The sequence below is a fragment of the Dermochelys coriacea genome, chromosome 14 (assembly GCF_009764565.3).
Source record: "Dermochelys coriacea isolate rDerCor1 chromosome 14, rDerCor1.pri.v4, whole genome shotgun sequence".
NCBI classification, from domain to species: Eukaryota; Metazoa; Chordata; order Testudines; family Dermochelyidae; genus Dermochelys; species Dermochelys coriacea.
This window is the reverse complement of record NC_050081.1, coordinates 35980212-36000124: the sequence shown is the minus strand read 5'-3', so window position 1 is coordinate 36000124 and position 19913 is coordinate 35980212. Positions and strand designations below refer to the sequence as shown.

The 19913-nt window shown below is 47.9% G+C and overlaps 2 protein-coding genes and 1 pseudogene across 13 annotated transcripts in view; 2 read left to right on the top strand and 1 right to left on the bottom strand.

Annotated features, from left to right (window-relative positions):
• Positions 1 to 19913, bottom strand: part of LOC119843367 (zinc finger protein 664-like) — a 1158238-nt gene that overhangs the window by 3354 nt on the left and 1134971 nt on the right. For 2 of the 9 annotated variants that reach the window (XM_038372614.2, XM_043496963.1), the window contains exon 1: positions 1647 to 1960. The exons of 4 other annotated variants lie outside the window; for them this stretch is intronic. The gene's annotated coding sequence lies outside the window, so the exon portion shown is untranslated. Of the gene's footprint in view, positions 1 to 351; positions 411 to 1646; positions 1961 to 19913 lie in introns of those variants that run through there. 3 more of the 9 variants (XM_038372610.2, XM_038372615.2, XM_043496959.1) reach the window with 2 other exon arrangements.
• The window catches only part of LOC119842653, a 1040433-nt pseudogene that overhangs the window by 986093 nt on the left and 34427 nt on the right, over positions 1 to 19913 (top strand).
• On the top strand, positions 2480 to 18263 carry LOC119843328 (zinc finger protein 436-like). Of its 4 annotated transcripts, none has more exons than XM_038372553.2 (5): positions 2480 to 2620; positions 9580 to 9752; positions 10251 to 10377; positions 11863 to 11976; positions 12980 to 18263. In XM_038372553.2, exons 2-5 carry the CDS (start codon positions 9729 to 9731, stop codon positions 14257 to 14259), a joined length of 1545 nt encoding a protein of 514 aa, XP_038228481.2. In that variant the 5' UTR covers positions 2480 to 2620; positions 9580 to 9728; the 3' UTR covers positions 14260 to 18263. The 4 variants fall into 4 exon arrangements, with proteins under 4 accessions (XP_038228481.2, XP_043352758.1, XP_043352759.1 ...); XM_043496823.1 differs by having other exon boundaries at positions 2511 to 2620; positions 11860 to 11976; positions 12977 to 18263; XM_043496824.1 differs by having other exon boundaries at positions 2520 to 2620; positions 11860 to 11976.

Sequence of the window (19913 nt, the reverse complement as noted above, 5' to 3'; positions counted from 1 at the left end):
TGGTGGTGACCCCTTCACACTCCAGAGCAGCCTCTGTCTAGTACGTTCAGGCTCCTGCCCTAGGGCTGTGTTATTTCTTTCCCAGCCCTATCCATGGATTGGTTACTTTTCTAGAAATGGGGAAATTTCCACCTGTTCCCAATAAATTTGTTCTGAGAATCGTGCTGCGGAATGAACGCACGTCCCGACAGCGCTGGCATATCCTTTACCCTGTGTATTTCCTACCTCTTCCCCCATCTAGCACAACGCCACCCAGCAAAGCCCCTACCCAAGACAGCTCCACCAAAGCTGTTTCCTTTCCCCCGTGCCCCGGAAGGATGTGGTGTAATCATTGGGATCTCACAGGCCTACCCCATTTGTGAGCTTGATGGTTGGAAATGTGGTGAAAGTTCATAAGACATTACCATCACCTATAACGATAAACACTGATTGGTAGGGCCCTGCCAAATTCACAGCCATGAAAAAACATGTCACCGGACCATGAATCTGGTCTCCCTCCATGAAATCTGGTCTTTTGTGTGCTTTTAACCCTGTACTACACAGATTGCATGAGGAGATCAGCGTTTCCCAATTGGGGATCCTGACACAAAAGGGAGTTGCAGGGAGGGTTGAAAAGTTATTTTAGGGGAGGTCACAGTATTACGATCCTTACTTCTGGATGGCAATATCATCCCTGGCCATCCTTACTTCTGCACTGCTGCTGGCAGTGGCTCTGCCTTCTGAGCTGGGCTCCCGGCCAGCAGCCGCCGTCTCCAGCTGCCCGGCTCTGAAAGCAGAGCCACCGCCAGCAGCAGTGCAGAAGTAAGGGTAGCAGTACTGCAACCCCCCTACAATAACCTTGCGACCCCCTTTCCTCCCCCACAAAACTCCTTTTTGGGTCAGGACCCCTACAATGACAACACCGTGAAATTTCAGATTTAAATAGCTGAAATCATGAAATTTACCATTTTTAAAATCCTATGACGGGAAATTGACCAGAATGACTGTGAATTTGGTAGGGCCCTATGAATAGACTAGGGTGACCAGACAACAAATGTGAAAAAATCAGGACAAGGGTGGGGGGGTAATAGGAGCCTATATAAGAAAAAGACCCAAAAATCAAGACTGTCCCTATAAAATCAGACATCTGGTCACCCTAGGATAGACAAAGGTTTGAAAGGAGATAGAAAAAACTGGACTAATCCAAACAGAAAGTCTACAGATATCACCCAAGGACTGTGTTAAACTCTGACTGGCAAACAAGAGGACAACAGAACTGGAAATTAATGGATCAAACTTGGCTTGTTGGAATTTAGGACTGATAAGTGAAGGAAATAACCCGGGGAGAGTCTATTTGGCTGATCACGCTTTGGAGTCCTTAAAAAGAGGCACCTTGAGGAATAAAAGGGCAGGTAGGTGGAACAGATTCCTGGGAGAGTCCCTGGGGAAAAGCCCAAGAAAGATCTGGGTCTCCTTAGAACTATAATCATTGGGACATCCAGAACAACCGGCCGGGGAGAAGGCCTGCCCATCACCCCTGCACCAGTGAGACCCCAGCCTGCTGCACATGAGATCCTGCCCTGTTTCCCCTTCCCTCGTGTGCTGCTTTCCAACCCCAGGGGCTGAGATCTGAGGCTCCAGGGGTGGTTGGTGCAGAGGCATTTTACCAGAGTTTACAGGAGGTCTCTCTCCATCACCCGCAGGCTCCGGGGTGTCGGCGGAGCTGGTTCCAGCCACCGGAGGAAGTCCCCACCCGGGCTGGGCACAGAGGGGGCTTGGATGAATCTCTCTCCTTGCATAGAAACCCTGCAGCTGCTCAGTCCGGGAGTGGAGGAGGCAGTGGCTCCTGACCCAGGAAGATAAACAGAGACAAAGCCAGTGCAGCTCCACCTCTTAGCAAGAACCAGTGTCCTCTGGGTACAGCAGCTAATGAACCGTGGTCCCGTCCCCTCTCCATCCCTTCCCCTCCCCGCCACCCGGACCCTGGAGGGATCTGGCCAATTTCCTTCTCTAAGCTCCTTCCCTGAACTGCAGAAACCTGCAGAGCAAACCACACACCCACAGCCCCGTGCGCCCCCCCCCCCCGGCTGCGGCTCAGGGCAGGCTCGCTGGGGCTAGGACCCCGTCACCCCAATGTTCTCTTCAGTTCTGGGGTGCTGGGACAATGTGCACAGTGTGTGGGTGTGGGGGGGGGGGCTGACAGCCATTGACCCCAACTGCAAACCCTGGATAGGATGGAAACCACTTCAAGCCAAGGGGTGCCGCGCCCCCCTTCCCAGCACCCCTCGTTCCAGCGCCTATGCTGGGGAACCCCCAAATCCCCATAGAAATCCCCCTTCTCAAAGGGATCTTGCCGTTTCCTGTTTTCTCTCCCCCATGGACACAGGCTGCCCCTGTGTCAGGGAGGCAGAGAGACAGGAGCGTGGGGCCAAGCGGCGCCTGCGAGGCGATGGGTTTCTCGCTAGGACCCAGAAGGGAGCTAGGGCAGGGTCGATCCCTAGATCCAGGCTGCAGGAAGTGAATTGAGCTCGCTCCGGTAACCCTTTGTGGCTGTGCCAATTCCTGGCTCCCGGCATCGCCCCCTGCGAGACCCCAGAAAAGCCCCCTGCGGGTGGGGACCCGAACCCTGGCTGCGGCAGAGGTGAATCCATTGAGGGGGTGGGGGGTGATCTCTTTTATTGGAGCAACTTCTGTTGGTGCCAGTGATCAGCGTCCCCCAGCCACACAGAGCTCCTCTGCAGGGCTGGGAAAGGTACTCCCAGGGGTCACAATGCAAGGGGGAAGGGCCTGGGTAGCATTCATAGTTAGCCCAGATTGTATTCAAGGTAGACTGGCCCATGAACACCTCTGCAGGCATAGGACAAAAAGAGTTAGTGGGTTAGAGATTGTCCGAATAGGTCATAAATCCAGTGTCGCTATTCCTCCATGATTTTGAGTGTCTAGCAGAGTAATAAGAAAAGGTTTCAGAGTAGCAGCCGTGTTAGTCTGTATTCGCAAAAAGAAAAGGAGTACCCGTGGCACCTTAGAGACTAACAAATTTATTAGAGCATAAGCTTTCGTGAGCTACAGCTCACTTCATCGGATGCATTTGGTGGAAAAAGCAGAGGAGAGATTTATATACACACACACAGAGAACATGAAACAATGGGTTTATCATACACACTGTAAAGGAGAGTGATCACTTAAGATAAGCCATCACCAGCAGCAGGGGGGGGGGAAAGGAGGAAAACCTTTCATGGTGACAAGCAAGGTAGGCTAATTCCAGCAGTTAACAAGAATATCAGAGGAACAGTGGGGGGTGGGGTGGGAGGGAGAAATACCATGGGGAAATAGTTTTACTTTGTGTAATGACTCATCCATTCCCAGTCTCTATTCAAGCCTAAGTTAATTGTATCCAGTTTGCAAATTAATTCCAATTCAGCAGTCTCTCGTTGGAGTCTGTTTTTGAAGCTTTTAAGTGAGCTGTAGCTCAGGAAAGCTTATGCTCTAATAAATTTGTTAGTCTCTAAGGTGCCACCGGTACTCCTTTTCTTTTTGTTGAAGTATAGCCACTCTTAGGTCTGTGATCGAGTGACCAGAGAGATTGAAGTGTTCTCCAACTGGTTTTTGAATGTTATAATTCTTGACGTCTGACTTGTGTCCATTCATTCTTTTACGTAGAGACTGTCCAGTTTGGCCAATGTACATGGCAGAGGGGCATTGCTGGCACATGATGGCATATATCACATTGGTAGATGCGCAGGTGAACGAGCCTCTGATAGTGTGGCTGATGTGATTAGGCCCTATGATGGTGTCCCCTGAATAGATATGTGGACAGAGTTGGCAACGGGCTTTGTTGCAAGGATAGGTTCCTGGGTTAGTGGTTCTGTTGTGTGGTGTGTGGTTGCTGGTGAGTATTTGCTTCAGATTGGGGGGCTGTCTGTAAGCAAGGACTGGTCTGTCTCCCAAGATCTGTGAGAATGATGGGTCGTCCTTCAGGATAGGTTGTAGATCCTTGATGACGATGAGTTACCAAAAGAAACTACAGCATTTGCTCAAGAAACTCCCTGAAAAAGCACAAGAACAAATCCGCACAGACACACCCCTGGAGCCCCGACCTGGGGTATTCTATCTGCTACCCAAGATCCATAAACCTGGAAATCCTGGACGCCCCATCATCTCAGGCATTGGCACCCTGACAGCAGGATTGTCTGGCTATGTAGACTCCCTCCTCAGGCCCTTCGTTACCAGCACTCCCAGCTATCTTCGAGACACCACTGACTTCCTGAGGAAACTACAGTCCATTGGTGATCTTCCTAAAAACACCATCCTAGCCACTATGGATGTAGAAGCCTCTACACCAACATTCCACACAAAGATGGGCTACAAGCCGTCAGGAACAGTATCCCTGATACTGTCACGGCTAACCTGGTGGCTGAACTTTGTGACTTTGTCCTGACCCATAACTATTTCACATTTGGTGACAATGTATACCTTCAAATCAGCGGCACTGCGATGGGTACCCGCATGGCCCCACAGTATGCCAACATTTTTATGGCTGACTTAGAACAACGCTTCCTCAGCTCTCGTCCCCTAATGCCCCTACTCTACTTGCGCTACATTGATGACATCTTCATCATCTGGACCCATGGAAAAGAAGCTCTTGAGGAATTCCACCATGATTTCAACAATTTCCATCCCACCATCAACCTCAGCCTGGACCAGTCCACACAAGAGATCCACTTCCTGGACACTACGGTGCTAATAAGCGATGGTCACATAAACACCACCCTATATCGGAAACCTACTGACCGCTATTCCTACCTACATGCCTCTAGCTTTCATCCAGATCATACCACTCGATCCATTGTTTACAGCCAAGCTCTACGATATAACCGCATTTGCTCCAACCCCTCAGACAGAGACAAACACCTACAAGACCTCTATCATGCATTCCTACAACTACAATACCCACCTGCTGAAGTGAAGAAACAGATTGACAGAGCCAGAAGAGTACCCAGAAGTCACCTACTACAGGACAGGCCCAAGAAAGAAAACAACAGAACGCCACTAGCCATCACCTTCAGCCCCCAACTAAAACCTCTCCAACGCATCATCAAGGATCTACAACCTATCCTGAAGGACGACCCATCACTCTCACAGATCTTGGCAGACAGACCAGTCCTTGCTTACAGACAGCCCCCCAATCTGAAGCAAATACTCACCAGCAACCACACACCACACAACAGAACCACTAACCCAGGAACCTATCCTTGCAACAAAGCCCGTTGCCAACTCTGTCCACATATCTATTCAGGGGACACCATCATAGGGCCTAATCACATCAGCCACACTATCAGAGGCTCGTTCACCTGCGCATCTACCAATGTGATATATGCCATCATGTGCCAGCAATGCCCCTCTGCCATGTACATTGGCCAAACTGGACAGTCTCTACGTAAAAGAATGAATGGACACAAGTCAGACGTCAAGAATTATAACATTCAAAAACCAGTTGGAGAACACTTCAATCTCTCTGGTCACTCGATCACAGACCTAAGAGTGGCTATACTTCAACAAAAAAGCTTCAAAAACAGACTCCAAGGAGAGACTGCTGAATTGGAATTAATTTGCAAACTGGATACAATTAACTTAGGCTTGAATAGAGACTGGGAATGGATGAGTCATTACACAAAGTAAACTATTTCCCCATGGTATTTCTCCCTCCCACCCCACCCCCCACTGTTCCTCTGATATTCTTTTCAGAGTAGCAGCCGTGTTAGTCTGTATTCGCAAAAACAAAAGGAGTACCCGTGGCACCTTAGAGACTAACAAATTTATTAGAGCATAAGCTTTCGTGAGCTACAGCTCACTTCATCGGATGCAGCATCCGATGAAGTGAGCTGTAGCTCACGAAAGCTTATGCTCTAATAAATTTGTTAGTCTCTAAGGTGCCACGGGTACTCCTTTTCTTTCTGATATTCTTGTTAACTGCTGGAATTAGCCTACCTTGCTTGTCACCATGAAAGGTTTTCCTCCTTTCCCCCCCCCTGCTGCTGGTGATGGCTTATCTTAAGTGATCACTCTCCTTTACAGTGTGTATGATAAACCCATTGTTTCATGTTCTCTGTGTGTGTGTATATAAATCTCTCCTCTGCTTTTTCCACCAAATGCATCCGATGAAGTGAGATGTAGCTCACGAAAGCTTATGCTCTAATAAATTTGTTAGTCTCTAAGGTGCCACGGGTACTCCTTTTCTTTTTAATAAGAAAAGGAGTACTTGTGGCCCCTTAGCGATACTCCTTTTCTTTTTGCAAATACCGACTAACACGGCTGCTACTCTGAAACCTAGCAGAGTAATGAATTTAAGCTCCTAGGCTACATAAGAACAGCCAGATTGGGTCAGACCCAAGGTCCATCTAGCCCAGTGTCCTGTCTTCCCAAAGTGGCCACTGCCAGGTGCCCCAGAGGGAACTAACAGAACAGGGAATCATCAAGTGAGCCAGTCCCAGCTTCTGGCAAACAGAGACAAGGGACAGCATCCCGGCTTCTCTTCTGAAAGCGTGGGGCAGGTTCCTTTGAGGCTAAGGATGGCTAAGTCCGATATAGACTACGCTGCATTTTGAGGGCATTACATTCCCGCTGCTCCACATGAGACTCTCTCCCTTCAGAGAGCCCAGAACATCTCGAATTGGGAAGACAGACCTTTCCTGCAATGCTCCCGTCCCTCCACACCCCACACCCAGATCCAAGGGCTCCCTGTTAAATAGGGTGACCAGATGTCCCATTTTTATAGGGACAGTCCCGTTTTTTGGGACTTTTTCTTATATAGGCTCCTATTACCCCCCACCCCCTGTCCCATTTTTTCACAGTTGCTGTCTGGTCACCCTACTGCTAAATCCTGTCTGGAAGGGGGGATTCAGGAGGAGAAACCGGCATATGGGTTCAGAGACACCATGATCAGGCCCCAGTGGGGTTTCCCCTTAGTCTCTCCGGGGATGGATTATCAGGAAGGGAAGGGGTGAAAACTCTGTCAGAGATGGAGGGAAAATGGAAGAGGCGGGTATATGCTTGTGGGATGGTGGAAATTTTGAGTTCAAAAAACCATAATCCAATATATTATCTGCCCTCTTCCTCTCCCCCGCTGCAAAAAATAAACAGGGGGAGTCCCCTTGAATTTCACAGAGAGGGGTAAATCTCCCCTGTTTTAACGTGCTGACAGGGATGTGTTTGCGCCATCAGATACATACAGTCTGAAAGGGCTGAAGGAGGCAGGGTCCTGTGTTAATGAACAGTGCCGTGTGGGATCCTATCTGTAGAGATTATATCTGAATGCACACACACATAATGGGGAAGAATTAACATTGCCTGGCCACCCTTGATTCTGACCCTGTATTTACTATAAGTGCTACACTTTGCAACCTGAATAAGATTAAGAACACAAGAACGGCCACACTGGTCAGACCAAAGGTCCATCTAGCCCAGTGTCCTGTCTTCCGACAGTGGCCAGTGCCAGATGCCCCAGAGGGAATGAACAGAACAGGGAATCATCAAGTGATCCATCCCGTCACCCATTCCCAGCTTCTGGCAAACAGAGGCTAGGGACACCATCCCTGCCAATCCTGGCTAACTGCCACTGATGGACCTATCCTGTATGAATTTATCTAGTTCTTTTTTGAACCCTGTTATGGTCCTGGCCTTCACAATATCCTCTGGCAAAGAGTTCCACAGGTTGACTGTGCATTGTGTGAAGAATATCTTTTTTGAGATGGGGTGACCAGATCTGCACACAGTATTCAAGATGTGGGTGTACCATGGATTTTTTTTTTATGTAGTTTTTTTTTTTTGAATAATGTCAATTGGAGCAATTTTGCTGGTCTTCTATATAATTATCTAATAGGTCAATATAACCCCTTTCGATCTTGCCTCTTTTCTCTCCAAATATCTAAGACAGCTGAACAACTCAGGTTCTTTTGCTTTTTCTCTGGCCCGATTTTGATATAAAATCCCCTAGGGTCAATTTCTCTTGATTTCTCTATTATTATTATATATTGTCTGAATAAATATATTATCTCCATAAATAAGATAACAGAATGTTGGGAATCATTAGGAAAGGGATAGATAATAAGACAGAAAATATCATATTGCCTCTATATAAATCCATGGTACGCCCACATCTTGAATACTGCGTGCAGATGTGGTTGCCTCATCTCAAAAAAGATAGATTGGAATTGGAAAAGGTTCAGAAAAGGGAAACAAAAATTATTAGGGATATGGAACGGCTTCCGTATGAGGAGAGATTAATAAGGCTGGGACTTCTCAGCTTGGGAAAGAGATGACTAAGGGGAGTTATGATTGAGGTCTATAAAATCATGACTGGTTTGGAGAAAGTAAATAAGGAAGTGTTATTTACTCCTTCTCATAACACAAAAACTAGGGGTCACCAAATAAAATGAATAGGCAGCAGGTTTAAAAATAAACAAAAGGCAGTATTTCTTCACATGGTGCACAGTCAACCTGTGGAACTCCTTGTCAGAGGATGGTGTGAAGAACAAGACTATGACAGGGTTCAAAAAAGAACTTGAAGATGGGTCCATCAATGGCTATTAGCCAAGATGGGCAGGGACGGTGTCCCTAGCCTCTGATTGCCAGAAGCCGGGAATGGGTGACAGGGAATGGATCATTTGAGCATTTCCTGTTCTGTTCATTCCCTCTGGGGCACCTGGCATTGGCCACTGTCGGAAGACAGGATACTGGGCTAGATGAACAATTGGTCTGATCCGTTATGGCCATTCATATTTGTTTCCCTAAATACCCAGATTTTGAGTCACTCCCTGCTTTGAAACTTCTATTTGTTGGAGGGAATAAGTGAGTTTTTCCCACCACTGCCAATGGGACTGAAGCAACAGGCAGCTCCCAGCCAAGACTGGCTGAGATTCCCTACGTTCTGCCTACGGCCAGCTGTTGAATACCATTATTTTCAATGAGGCTAAAGCTAGGCTGTTCAGTGTTTGGCACGAGACGGTGAAATATGGGAGAGAGGTGGGGAACCAGAAGGAGACTGGAGAATTGAAGGGGGATGGGGGAGCCAGACGATATGGAGGGGGTGGATAGGGATGTGGAGTGTGCACTAGAAGGGGAGTGAGGGGAGTAGGGAAGCAGGGATGCAGAAGGAGGGGGTGCAGGGGAATCAGGCAGGATGCTGACTGAGGGGTGTAGGGGAAAAGGGCTGGCAGAGAGGGAAAAGATGAGTGGTAGGATACTGCAGCAGGGGAAATAAAGGAGAGAGATGTTCCCAGCTCCTGAAACCACCCAGAGCCATTCCCTGCATCATCCCTGGGCAGAGTAACTTCCAGAGTGGGAAACAGGGTGAGGAGCTGAGAGAGAAGAAGCCAGATCCTGCCCCTGCTGGGTCTCCAGGATGCTGGGGTGAAGCGAGGCCCTTGGGGACGATGTCAGGGCTGCTTTGATTCTGCTCTTTCCTAGCATGTGGTTGAGAGACTCTGCTACTGGGAGGGTTTAAAGCTATCTCTGTGGGTTTTGTCCTGGTGGTCGGCACCGGCTCCGCGATGAAATAAAGTGACCCAGCGTTTGCCCAGAACCTAGAACAACCATTTGCAGGCAAAGACCTGGGAGGGAACTGGGCTGTGAAATGCACTGAAGACCCTTCTGAACGATCCCCAATTGCCCTTCTCACCCCTGCAGGTCGTGGAATAACAACCCTGTGGCCGTCACGATTGTCCCGACCTCCCAGGTGACAAGAAAGGACAATGACTATGGCAGAGCAAACTCAGGTAGGGGTTTTCAGGGAGCTGTGGGTGGGTTTGTATGAGAGCGGGAGGGGCAGGAACAGGGATGAAAGTAATTTAAAGGATTTACCGGTACTCCAGAGTCCTGAGCAGGGGGCCGTGGCCTCAATCGGAAGAGGCGTGGCCTCAACCGGAAAAGGCAGGGCCTTTAAATACCCAGGCCCTTTAAATCAAGATTTAAAGGCCCCAGGGCTCCCTTTAAAGCGCCAGCCTGGGGAAGCCGGTCCAGTCCGGCATGGCATACTGGCTCTTGCCGGTACGTTGTACCGAACTGTACCGGCTTACTTTCACCTCTGGACAGGAAACACACAGGAGGGATGAGGAGAGGGCAGGACAAACACACTTCTTGGACTTGTTCAGTCTAGGGTGGGATTCTGCTACTCTCCCCCCACCCAGGAGCTTCCATTTTATTGGCCATCTTCACTCAGGAATAGTGGGTTTGTGGCTGGGGCAGCAGGTACTGAATGGGCTCTCTTGTTCTAGATGCCGGTGACCTTCGAGGAGGTGGCTGTGTATTTCACCCAGGGGCAGGGGGCTCTGCTGGACCCCGCTCAGAGAGCCTTCTACAGGGACGTCATGCAGGAGAACTATGAGACGGTGACCTCGCTGGGTAAGGGATTCCCATCCCCTCGATTATTAAAACCCGTGGGGACTCTGAGATGCTTTTTTGGCGTTTGCTCATATTCTTCCCTGGTCACTTAGATTTAGAGCAGGGGTGACCAACCTGAGTCTGAGAAGGAGCCAGAATTTACCAATGTACATTGCCAAAGAACCACAGTAACACATCAGCAGCCCCCCCTTCAGCTCCTGTCCCCCACCCCCAGTGTCTCTCACCTGCCAGCAGCACTGCCGATCAGCGCCTAACTCTCCATCCCTGCGCCTCCCACCCATCGCGATCAGCAGGAAGCTTGGCAGGAAGAGGAGAAGGAGCAAGGGCGCAGCAGACTCAGGGGAAAGGGAAGGGGGCCTTGGGAGAAGGAGTGGAGTGGGACTGGGGCCTGGGGCAGAGCCAGTGATTGAGCAGTGAGCACCCTGTAGCACATTGGAAAGTTGGCGTCTGTAGCTCCAGCCCCAGAGTCGGTGCCAGTGCAAGGAGCTGCATCTTAACCTCTGAAGAGCCTCATCTTAACCTCTGGAGCCACAAGTTGGCCACCCTTGATTTAGAGCAACAAAAATGATGAAAGGTCTAGAAAACACGACCTATGAGGGAAAACTGAAAACATTGGGTTTGTTTAGTTTGGAGAAGAGAAGACTGAGAGGGGACGTGATAACAGTTTTCAGGTACATAAAAGGTTGTTACAAGAAGGATGGAGAACAATTGTTCTCCTTAAGCTCTGAGGATAGGACAAGAAGCAATGGGCTTAAATTGCAGCAAGGGAGGTTTAGGTTGGACATTAGGAAAAACTTCCTAACTGTCAGGGTGGTTAAGCACTGTAATAAATTGCCTAGGGAGGTTGTGGAATCTACATTATTGGAGATTTTTAAGAGCAGGTTAGACAAACACCTGTCAGGGTGGTCTAGATAATACTTAGTCCTGCCACGAGTGCTGGGGACTGGACTAGATGACCTCTCGAGGTCCCTTCCAGTCCTATGATTCTATGATTTCAGAGGATTGGATCCCGTATTCCCCAGATCCGGCGCTAGGTAGAAATTCATCTCCGGATCTTCTTCCATAGAACGGAGGGCTCAGTAGCACAACGGAGATGCTAATTCATCCCCTTGCAAAGGGGCAAAGTCTGGCATTTACCAGTCTGTATTAATTCTCTTACACACAGTCCCCGTTCCACTCCATTCCTGGGGCTAGCTCCCTCTGTGGAGAGTGCTCTGAATCTTTAGAAACGGGCAGGGGATTTAGATCTTAGTCAGCAGGTCCCACAGAGTGCACAGCTCCTGAAAACTCCCAACTGAGGGCGCAAAACATCCCGGTCTGTCTGTCCCAAGGGGACTCAGTCACCACCTTCCGGTCCCTTCACGTTCCACATCCACGCAGCACAGCACGGAGCCAGGTTAGGATCAGGGAATGTTCTTTGTAACAAATCCTCTCCCAATGCCTGACACACCCTGATCTCGCTTGATTTCACCTCCGCCCCAGCAGGATTTCCCCTTCGCAAACCTGACCTGATCGCCCGACTGGAACAAGGGGAAGAGCCGTGGGTGCCCGATCTCAACAGCCCTGCAGAAAGGGAGATCCTAAGAGGTGCCTGTGCAGGTGAGTTATCATTGAAACTGACATGGTAACCACCTAGTGAGGGAAGGATAAAATCCGGGACTCCCACGACTGTGCTGTGAGCGACTCCCCCAGTTCTGCCTCATTTCACCCAGGTCAAGATGGGAGTAGCAGGTGTCACACTCTCATGCTGGGCGATTCTCAGGACTTGCCATCGTGACTGACAGCCGGCAGAGCTCCCTGTCTGGCTTTCATACTGTGTGCAGATGTGCTCGCCGCCTCTCAAAAAAGATATATTGGAATTGGAAAAGGTTCAGAAAAGGGCAGCAAAAATGATGAGGGGTATGGAACAGTTTCCTTATGAGGAAAGATAAATCAGACTGGGACTTTTCAGCTTGGAAAAGAGACGACTAAGGGGGGATATGGTACAGGTCTATAAAATCATGACGGGTATGGAGAAAGTAAATAAGAAAGTGTTGTTAACTCCTTCTCATAACACAAGAACTAGGGGCCACCCAATGAAATGAATAGGCAGCAGGTTTAAAACAAACAAAAGGAAGTATTTCTTCACACAACGCACAGTCAATCTGTGAAACTCTCTGCCAGAGGATGTTGTGAAGGCCAAGACTATGACAGGGTTCAAAAAAGAACTAGATAAATTCATGGAGGATAGGTCCATCAATGGCTATTAGCCAGGATGGGCAGGGATGATGTCCCTAGCCTCTGTTTGCCAGAAGCTGGGAATGGGGGACAGGGGATGGATCACTTGTTCTGTTCCTTCCCTCTGGGGCACCTGGCATTTGTCACTGTCGGAAGACAGGACACTGGGTTAGATGGACCTTTGGTGTCACCCAGTATGGACGTTCTTATGTTTTATGTTCTTTATTTCTCCCTGCGTGTTTGGATGGGATGTGAAAGCAGAATTGTATTTTTCAATGTCTCCGAAAGTTATTATGCCATGTTTCCTCTCTCTGCTGTTCCCCTGTCTTTCCTTTCACTCCACCATTGGGAATGGTTCCTATCTGGATTCTCTCTGTCTCAGCAGGTGATGAGACGGTGAGTCAGAATGAGGAGAATCCTCAGCTGGAATGTCCTGAGCTAGTGGAACTGCATGAGATGTTCTCAGAGAGATCCAAAGGGAACGTTTCCCAAAACAGTGAGCAGGAAAAAGCCTGGGAGAGTCAGTGCATGTCAGAAGGGCAGGTGGGAATCCAGCCAGGGAGGAAAGCAGACAGATCCAATTTTTTGGGGGGAGGATTCAAGGATCTTAAGGAAACCACAGCCCAGCAGAGAATCCACCTGGGAAAGAGAAAAAACAGTTGCACTACCTGTGGGAAAAGCTTCAGCCGGCACTCTAACTTTATTTCTCATCAGCGAATTCACACAGGAGAGAGACCCTATACATGCTTGGAGTGTGGGAAAAGTTTCATTCAAAGCACACAGTTGATCAGGCATCAGAGAGTGCACACAGGAGAGAAGCCCTATAAATGCCTCCAATGCGGGAAAAGTTTCAATCAGAATTCACACCTCATTAGACACGAGAGACTGCACATGGGAGAGAAATTGTATAAATGCACCGAGTGTGGGAAAAGCTTCCATCGGAGTTCAGGTCTTACCTCACATCAGAGAATCCACACCGGACAGATGCCCTTCAAATGCCTGGAGTGTGGGAAAAGTTTTGATTGGAGCTCACGGCTTATTGCACATCAGAGGATTCACACAGGAGAGAGACCTTATAAGTGCCCGAAGTGTGGGAAATGTTTCATTCACAGCTCAGATCTTCTTTCCCATCAGAGAATCCACACAGAAGATAGACCCTATAAATGCCCCCAGTGTGGGAAAAGCTTCAATCACAGCTCAGATCTTCTTTCCCACCAGAGAAACCACACAGGAGAAAAACCCTACAAATGCCAGGACTGCAGGAAAAGTTTTAATCGGAGTGCTCACCTTTTTAGACACCAGAGACTGCACACAGGGGAGGACTCTTATAAATGCCCCAGCTGTGGGGAAAGCTTCAGTCAGATCTCAGATCTTATTTCACATCAGAGAAGCCACACGAGTGAGAAATCCTTTGAATGCCTTGACTGTGGGGAAAGGTTAAGTGACAGGTCGGCCCTTAATAGACATCACCGAACCCACACAGGGGAGAAACCCCATAAATGCCTCGACTGTGGGAAAAGTTTTGATTGGAGCTCAAACCTCATTGTACATCGGAGAATTCACACGGGAGAGAAACCCTATAAATGCGCAGAGTGCGGGAAAAGCTTCAATCGGAACTCGCACCTCATTCGACATCAGAGACTTCACGTGGGAGAGAAACCTTGAATGTGTCCTCCCTGCATTTAGAATGCACCACTGCGTGGGACTGATTCCTATAGCGCTCCATCGTGGGCAGCCTCGAAAAGCCTAGAAGCCTAAGAATCCCACTGCAGCCCGAGCAGCATCAGCCTCTGAGAGCTTGTCTAGACTTGGGAAGGGGGTTAGGGTTAGCTAGCACAACCCCATCTCCGACCAAACCTTCCCCACTGTTCCTAGTGTTGGCTGACTCGGAGTGTCTCATTTGTATGGTTCCCCCCAATTAGCAAAGTGATTGTGAATCCCTAAGTTCCCCCTTCAGAGACAGATGGGCTTCTTCCCAGTCATTCTGAGGATGACCCATGCCGTTCTGAAGAGCTACTATTTTTTGTACCTTTTTCCTTTTATAAAACGTAAGTGAGTAGAGAGCTGGAGCAGAGAGAGAAAAATGTGTTCTCACAGCCTCCGTGTTACTTAAGGCGGACAGGGTGAGCGGGGGAGGGGGATCCACTCTTTCCCCCCTCCATTGTCACAGTCCCCCTTGACGCAGCAGACACGAAGAGTTGATTCTCCCCCGTTCTCCCGCTCCACTCCCCCAGTGTCTCGTGCTGTCAGCTCTCCGTGCTCAGGAGTCACGCCTTGACTGGTTTGATCCCTGATTAGACCAACGAGGGCTGGAGAAGCAAGTGTCAGAGACCTGGAGGGAGAATTCGAAGGAATCCCAAAGCCAGTGTGGTTGTTCTGAGCTTAAATCCACGTGCCAAGCTATTGGTAAGAGGCTAGATCCTCAAAGGGACTTTGGCACATTAAGTTCCTAAATCCAACACCTAGGCAGCACTGAGATCCTCAAAAGCCCTGCTTAGCTGCTGCCTAACCCTGCAGGTGCCTGCATTCCCTAGGGGCCTAAACTCCTGCCAGTAAAGTCCTCTGGGTATCTAAGTTTTAAGAGGTCATCTACTCCATCCCGCCTTGCTGGGGCAGGATTAAATATACCTAGACCATTCCTGACAGGTGTTTGTCCCCTGTGTTCTTAAAAACCTCCCGTGATGGGCATTCCATAACCTTCTTAGGGAAATTGTTCTAGTGCTTAACCGCCCTTATAAGGTTTTCCTAATAACTAACCTAAATCTCCCTTCATGCAAATTAAGTTGATTACTTCTCGTCCTGCCGTCAGTGGACATGGAGCAAAATTGATCACCATCCTCTTTATAACAGCTCTTAGCATATTTGAAGACTGTTACCAGGTCCCTCCTCATTCTTTTCTTCTCTCGACTAAACATGCCCAACTCTTCCAACCTTTCCTACTCGGTCAGGGTTTCTCACCCTGTTATTTTTGTTGCTGTCCTCTGATCACTATCCAATCTGTTCGTATATTTCTAGTGTGGTGCCCCAAACTGGACATGGTTCTCCATCTGAGGCTTCATCAGTGCCGAGTACTTTGGAGCAATTACCTCCCAAATCTTACAAGCGATGCTCCTGTTAATACATCCCGGATGGTATTTGCCTTTTTCACAACGGCATCACACAGTTGCATTGACAACAGTCTAAAGCAGTGGTTCTCAACCTATTTACCATTGTGGGCTACATATGCAGCTCTCTCTGTGTTTCATGGGCCACATCTACACAGTATATATACGACCTATCTGGCCCTGAGGAAGTTACATGGGCTGCAGCTGTGTACTAATTGTGCCTCAAGTTGAGAACCACTCATCTAGAGTCAATGACTCTGATTGTCTCCTAGGGGTCTGTACTGGGACCGATGTTGTTCAACATATTCATAAATGATCTGGAAAAAGGGGTGAATAGTGAGATGGCAACATTTGCAGAAGATACAAAACTACTCAAGATAGTGAAGACCCAGACAGACTGTGAAGAGTTACAAAGGGATCTCACCAAACTGGGTGACTGGGCAACAAAATGTTAGATGAAATTCAATGTTGATAAATGCAAAGTAATGTACATTGGAAAACGTAATCCCAACTATACATATAAAATGATGGGGTCTACACTAGCTGTTACCACTCAAGAAAGAGATCTTGGAGTCATTGTGGATAGTTCTCTGAAAACATCCACTCAATGTGCAGCAGTATTCAAAAAAGCTAACAAATATTGGGAATCATTAAGAAAGGGTTAGATAATAAGACAGAAAATATCATGTTGCCTCTATATAAATCCATGGTGCACCCACAACTTGAATACTGTGTGCAGATGTGGTCGCACCATCTCAAAAACGATATATCGGAATTGGAAAAGGTTCAGAAAAGGGCAACAAAAATGATTAGGAGTATGGAACGGCTTCCGTATGAGGAGAGATTATAAAGACTGGGTCTTTTCAACTTGGAAAAGAGATAACTAAGGGGAAATATGATTGAAGTGTATGAAATCATGACAGATGTGGAGAAAGTAAATAAGGAAGTGTTATTTACTCCTTCTCATAACATAAGAACTAGGGGCCACCAAATGAAATGAATAGGCAACAGGATTAAAACAAACAAAAGGAAGTATTTCTTCACACAGCACAGTCAACCTGTGGAACTCTTTGCCAGAGGATGTTGTTAAGGCCAAGACTGTAACAGGGTTCAAAAAAGAACTAGATACATTCATGGAGGATAGGTCCAGGAATAGCTGTTAGCCAGGATGGGCAGGGATGGTGTCCCTAGCCTCTGTTTGCCAAAAGCTGGAAATGGGCAACAGGGGATGGATCACTTGTTGATTCCCTGTTCTGTTCATTCTCTCTGGGGCACCTGGCACTGACCACTGTTGGAAGACAGGATATTGGGCTAGATGGACCATTGGTGTGACACAGTATGGCCATTCTTATGTTCCTATGTTTCCTATCTACTGGCCCATCCGCATGCAACTATGAACTCTCTACTCAGAAACCTGACTGGGGAAGAGTCCAGAGTTTCTCAGTCTGGGAACCTGGCAAAAGGGGACAGAGACTATATTTAAAGGGGGTGCCTTTCTGTGGGGGGGGGTCTGCCACTCCATGGGATTCAGAGAGAAGGCAGGAGGGGCTCTCCCTAGCCTGAATCACAGACAAAACCTGGAGGAGAGCAGAGAAAAGCAGAGGAGAGAGTGGGTGATGAGCTGGGAAATCCGTGAACAATTTATGAATGCGCTGTGAGGTTCTGCACTTTCTGTGTGCATCTGTGTCAAACTACTAACCCCATTTTCAATTACCAGGCTGATCTCTACCTTGCCACTGTCTTCCGACCTCCATCCTGAGTTAGAATTCCATAAGGGTTGCTGGCACAGGGCTAACAATGGAGGGTTGTTAACCTTTGACCACTCGCCATCCACTCAGGTCAAGAGAGAGCAGCTCAGCAAGGCAAAGCCATTTTTATAGGCCAAAGTCATCAGGGAGGATCACATGGCAACAAAGTCACCTGGCAAGCATCTGCGGTGGCCGGGGGAGGACCGTCATTTGATTTGGGGAAGGGTAAATATTATAAAAGAGCAGGAGTTGCTTCTTCTTCAGGGCCATTTAGCTCAAGAGGAGGGTGAAGTCCAGCATGTAGGAGCCTGATGAGACAGGGAACTCTGCCTCCATACCTGAACACAGGTGGTCCCCCAAAGACTACCAAGGATAGGGTGAACTAACGAGGGGCACTGCACTGACAATGCTTGTTGTGTCTGTATGATCATGTGTGCTTTAGCTGTTAAGTAAAAGAGCCATGGTGGTCCCTGTGCAAAGTGTATGTGTGTGTTACATATAGGCTTGGAAGGACTAATTTTTTATCGGTAAATGTTGATTTCACTGTACACACGCAAATAGATGTAAAATAGTTCAATTGAAAACAACTTGAAATTTATAACTAGGCAAAGTAAGAAAAATGCTACTTGAGAAACTTTAGAGTCCAAATCCAGGTATTTAGACCTTTTCAATTAGGCTTATTTCAAAAGGAGCAGGGAACGAATAGTAAAAACAAGGATGATTGGTTAATGTAAGGATATGTATTCTGTATATTTGGATGTGTAATGCCAACAATTTGTGGTTTAATGGTTTATAAAAGTTTTAACTTTTCGACTCTTGACGCATACGGTCATTAAATAATTGTCAGACCTTGCAACTGTGACAATTATTCCTGCTATGATGAAATTGCAGTTTTCCTGCAATTGTGAAAATTTTAAAAGATAAAAATCTCAAAAAAAATAAGCTTCAAAATAAACATTGCTATTATCTGGTGAAATTATTAAAAAGTAAAAATTGAATTCTGCCTAGAGTAGTTCTATGCCTCACAACTACTACGTGGCCCCATGAAGAGGTATCTGAGAAGTATCACACCTTGGGGTGGAAATCTGGTTCAGGTTGTGTTTAACCGAAGGGGTGAGGGGGGGCTGTCTGAAGGATCAGCATTGAGCCGAGGGGCTAGCAACTGTATAGCGGGTTCCAGTTCTCGGGGGGGTGGGGGTGCTAGACACATGGTCTGTGACCTGGCAATGTGCCTCCAGACCTCAGGCGTGGGGCAGTGGCTGGATTATGTTTAGGCTCCAGAGGCTTAAACCATCTGAGGACCCAGCTAGGTTCCCTCACAGCACTTTAGAGATGGAGCCCTCGACTCGGACTTGTGACCGAGAGATCACAGGACTTCTGCTATTTTGCAAAGATCTGTAGCTGTACATGATGATAATGATTATGATCAATTCTCATGCTTCAGGGCTTCAGCATGTCACTTGGCAGGGGTCAGGAGGGAATTTATTCCCCTTGATGCACAATTGGCTTGATATGTTCTGTGTTCCCCACCACCACCACCTTCCTCTGAGGCAATCACGGCTGGAGACGGGACACTGGACAGGGTAGATCAGTTCTCTCAGGTGGTACAAAAACTCCTTTCTAGATTCTCTTGCTCAAGTGCTCGGGGTTCTGCTGATTGCCAGATTTGGCATTGGAAGGGAATTTTTCTCTAGATTAAATTAGCTGTGACCTGGGGAAGAGGGGGAGGGGTTCATTTTCCTCTGTACCATGGAGCATGAATTGCCTGCTGGGATCACCTGGACATAGTGCACCAGTATCAGCTGTGATTTTTGAAGCAGTTTACATAGGCACGTCGATTTTCATTTTGAAAATTCAAAGTCGCTATTCTAGGGAGAATATCTCTGGAACCCCTTCATCAAGTGACTCCCTGTTTGCACCCCTCACTCACTAAACCAGGGCAACCCCACTGGGGTCACTGGGCCATGATCTCTTGTCCCGCACCCTGTAGCAAATCAATGTAACTCCGTCGTAGTCACTTTGGTGGAATTGCCTCTCTTCCCTCATTTCAATCAGGAGTCCCTGGAATGGTCAGTCGCAGAGTGAAGCTACTGTGAATGGCGAATCAGGGGGAAAAAATCCCAGGGGGTCCTACAGCGATGTCTACAAGCGATATCAGAGATGGAGGGAAAAGAAAGTGGGGAGGTTGGAGCGGGGGGTGGGGTGCTAATTCATTAAAAAAAATTAACCCTATTACTGCCCCAGAGACAAACCAGCAGGTCCCACCGAATTCCACCACAATGGGGGAATCTCCCCAGCAGTGAAGTGCAGTGATCTTAATGTAATTAACATTGTGCTGGGCATCTTGATTCTGGCCCGGCCTACCTGGGTGTGCTCAAACGTGTCACTTTGATAACTGTCTTCAAATTTTGGATTTTTGTGTGTATGATCAATATAAATCCCCTCTCATCTTCCTTCACTTGTATCT

Coding starts and splice junctions, on each gene's coding strand:
- LOC119843328 (XM_043496823.1), top strand. CDS start 9,729: ATGACTATGGCAGAGCAAACTCAG. Junction 9,753..10,250: donor CTATGGCAGAGCAAACTCAG/GTAGGGGTTTTC, acceptor CTCTTGTTCTAG/ATGCCGGTGACCTTCGAGGA. Junction 11,977..12,976: donor CCTAAGAGGTGCCTGTGCAG/GTGAGTTATCAT, acceptor TCTCTGTCTCAG/CAGGTGATGAGACGGTGAGT.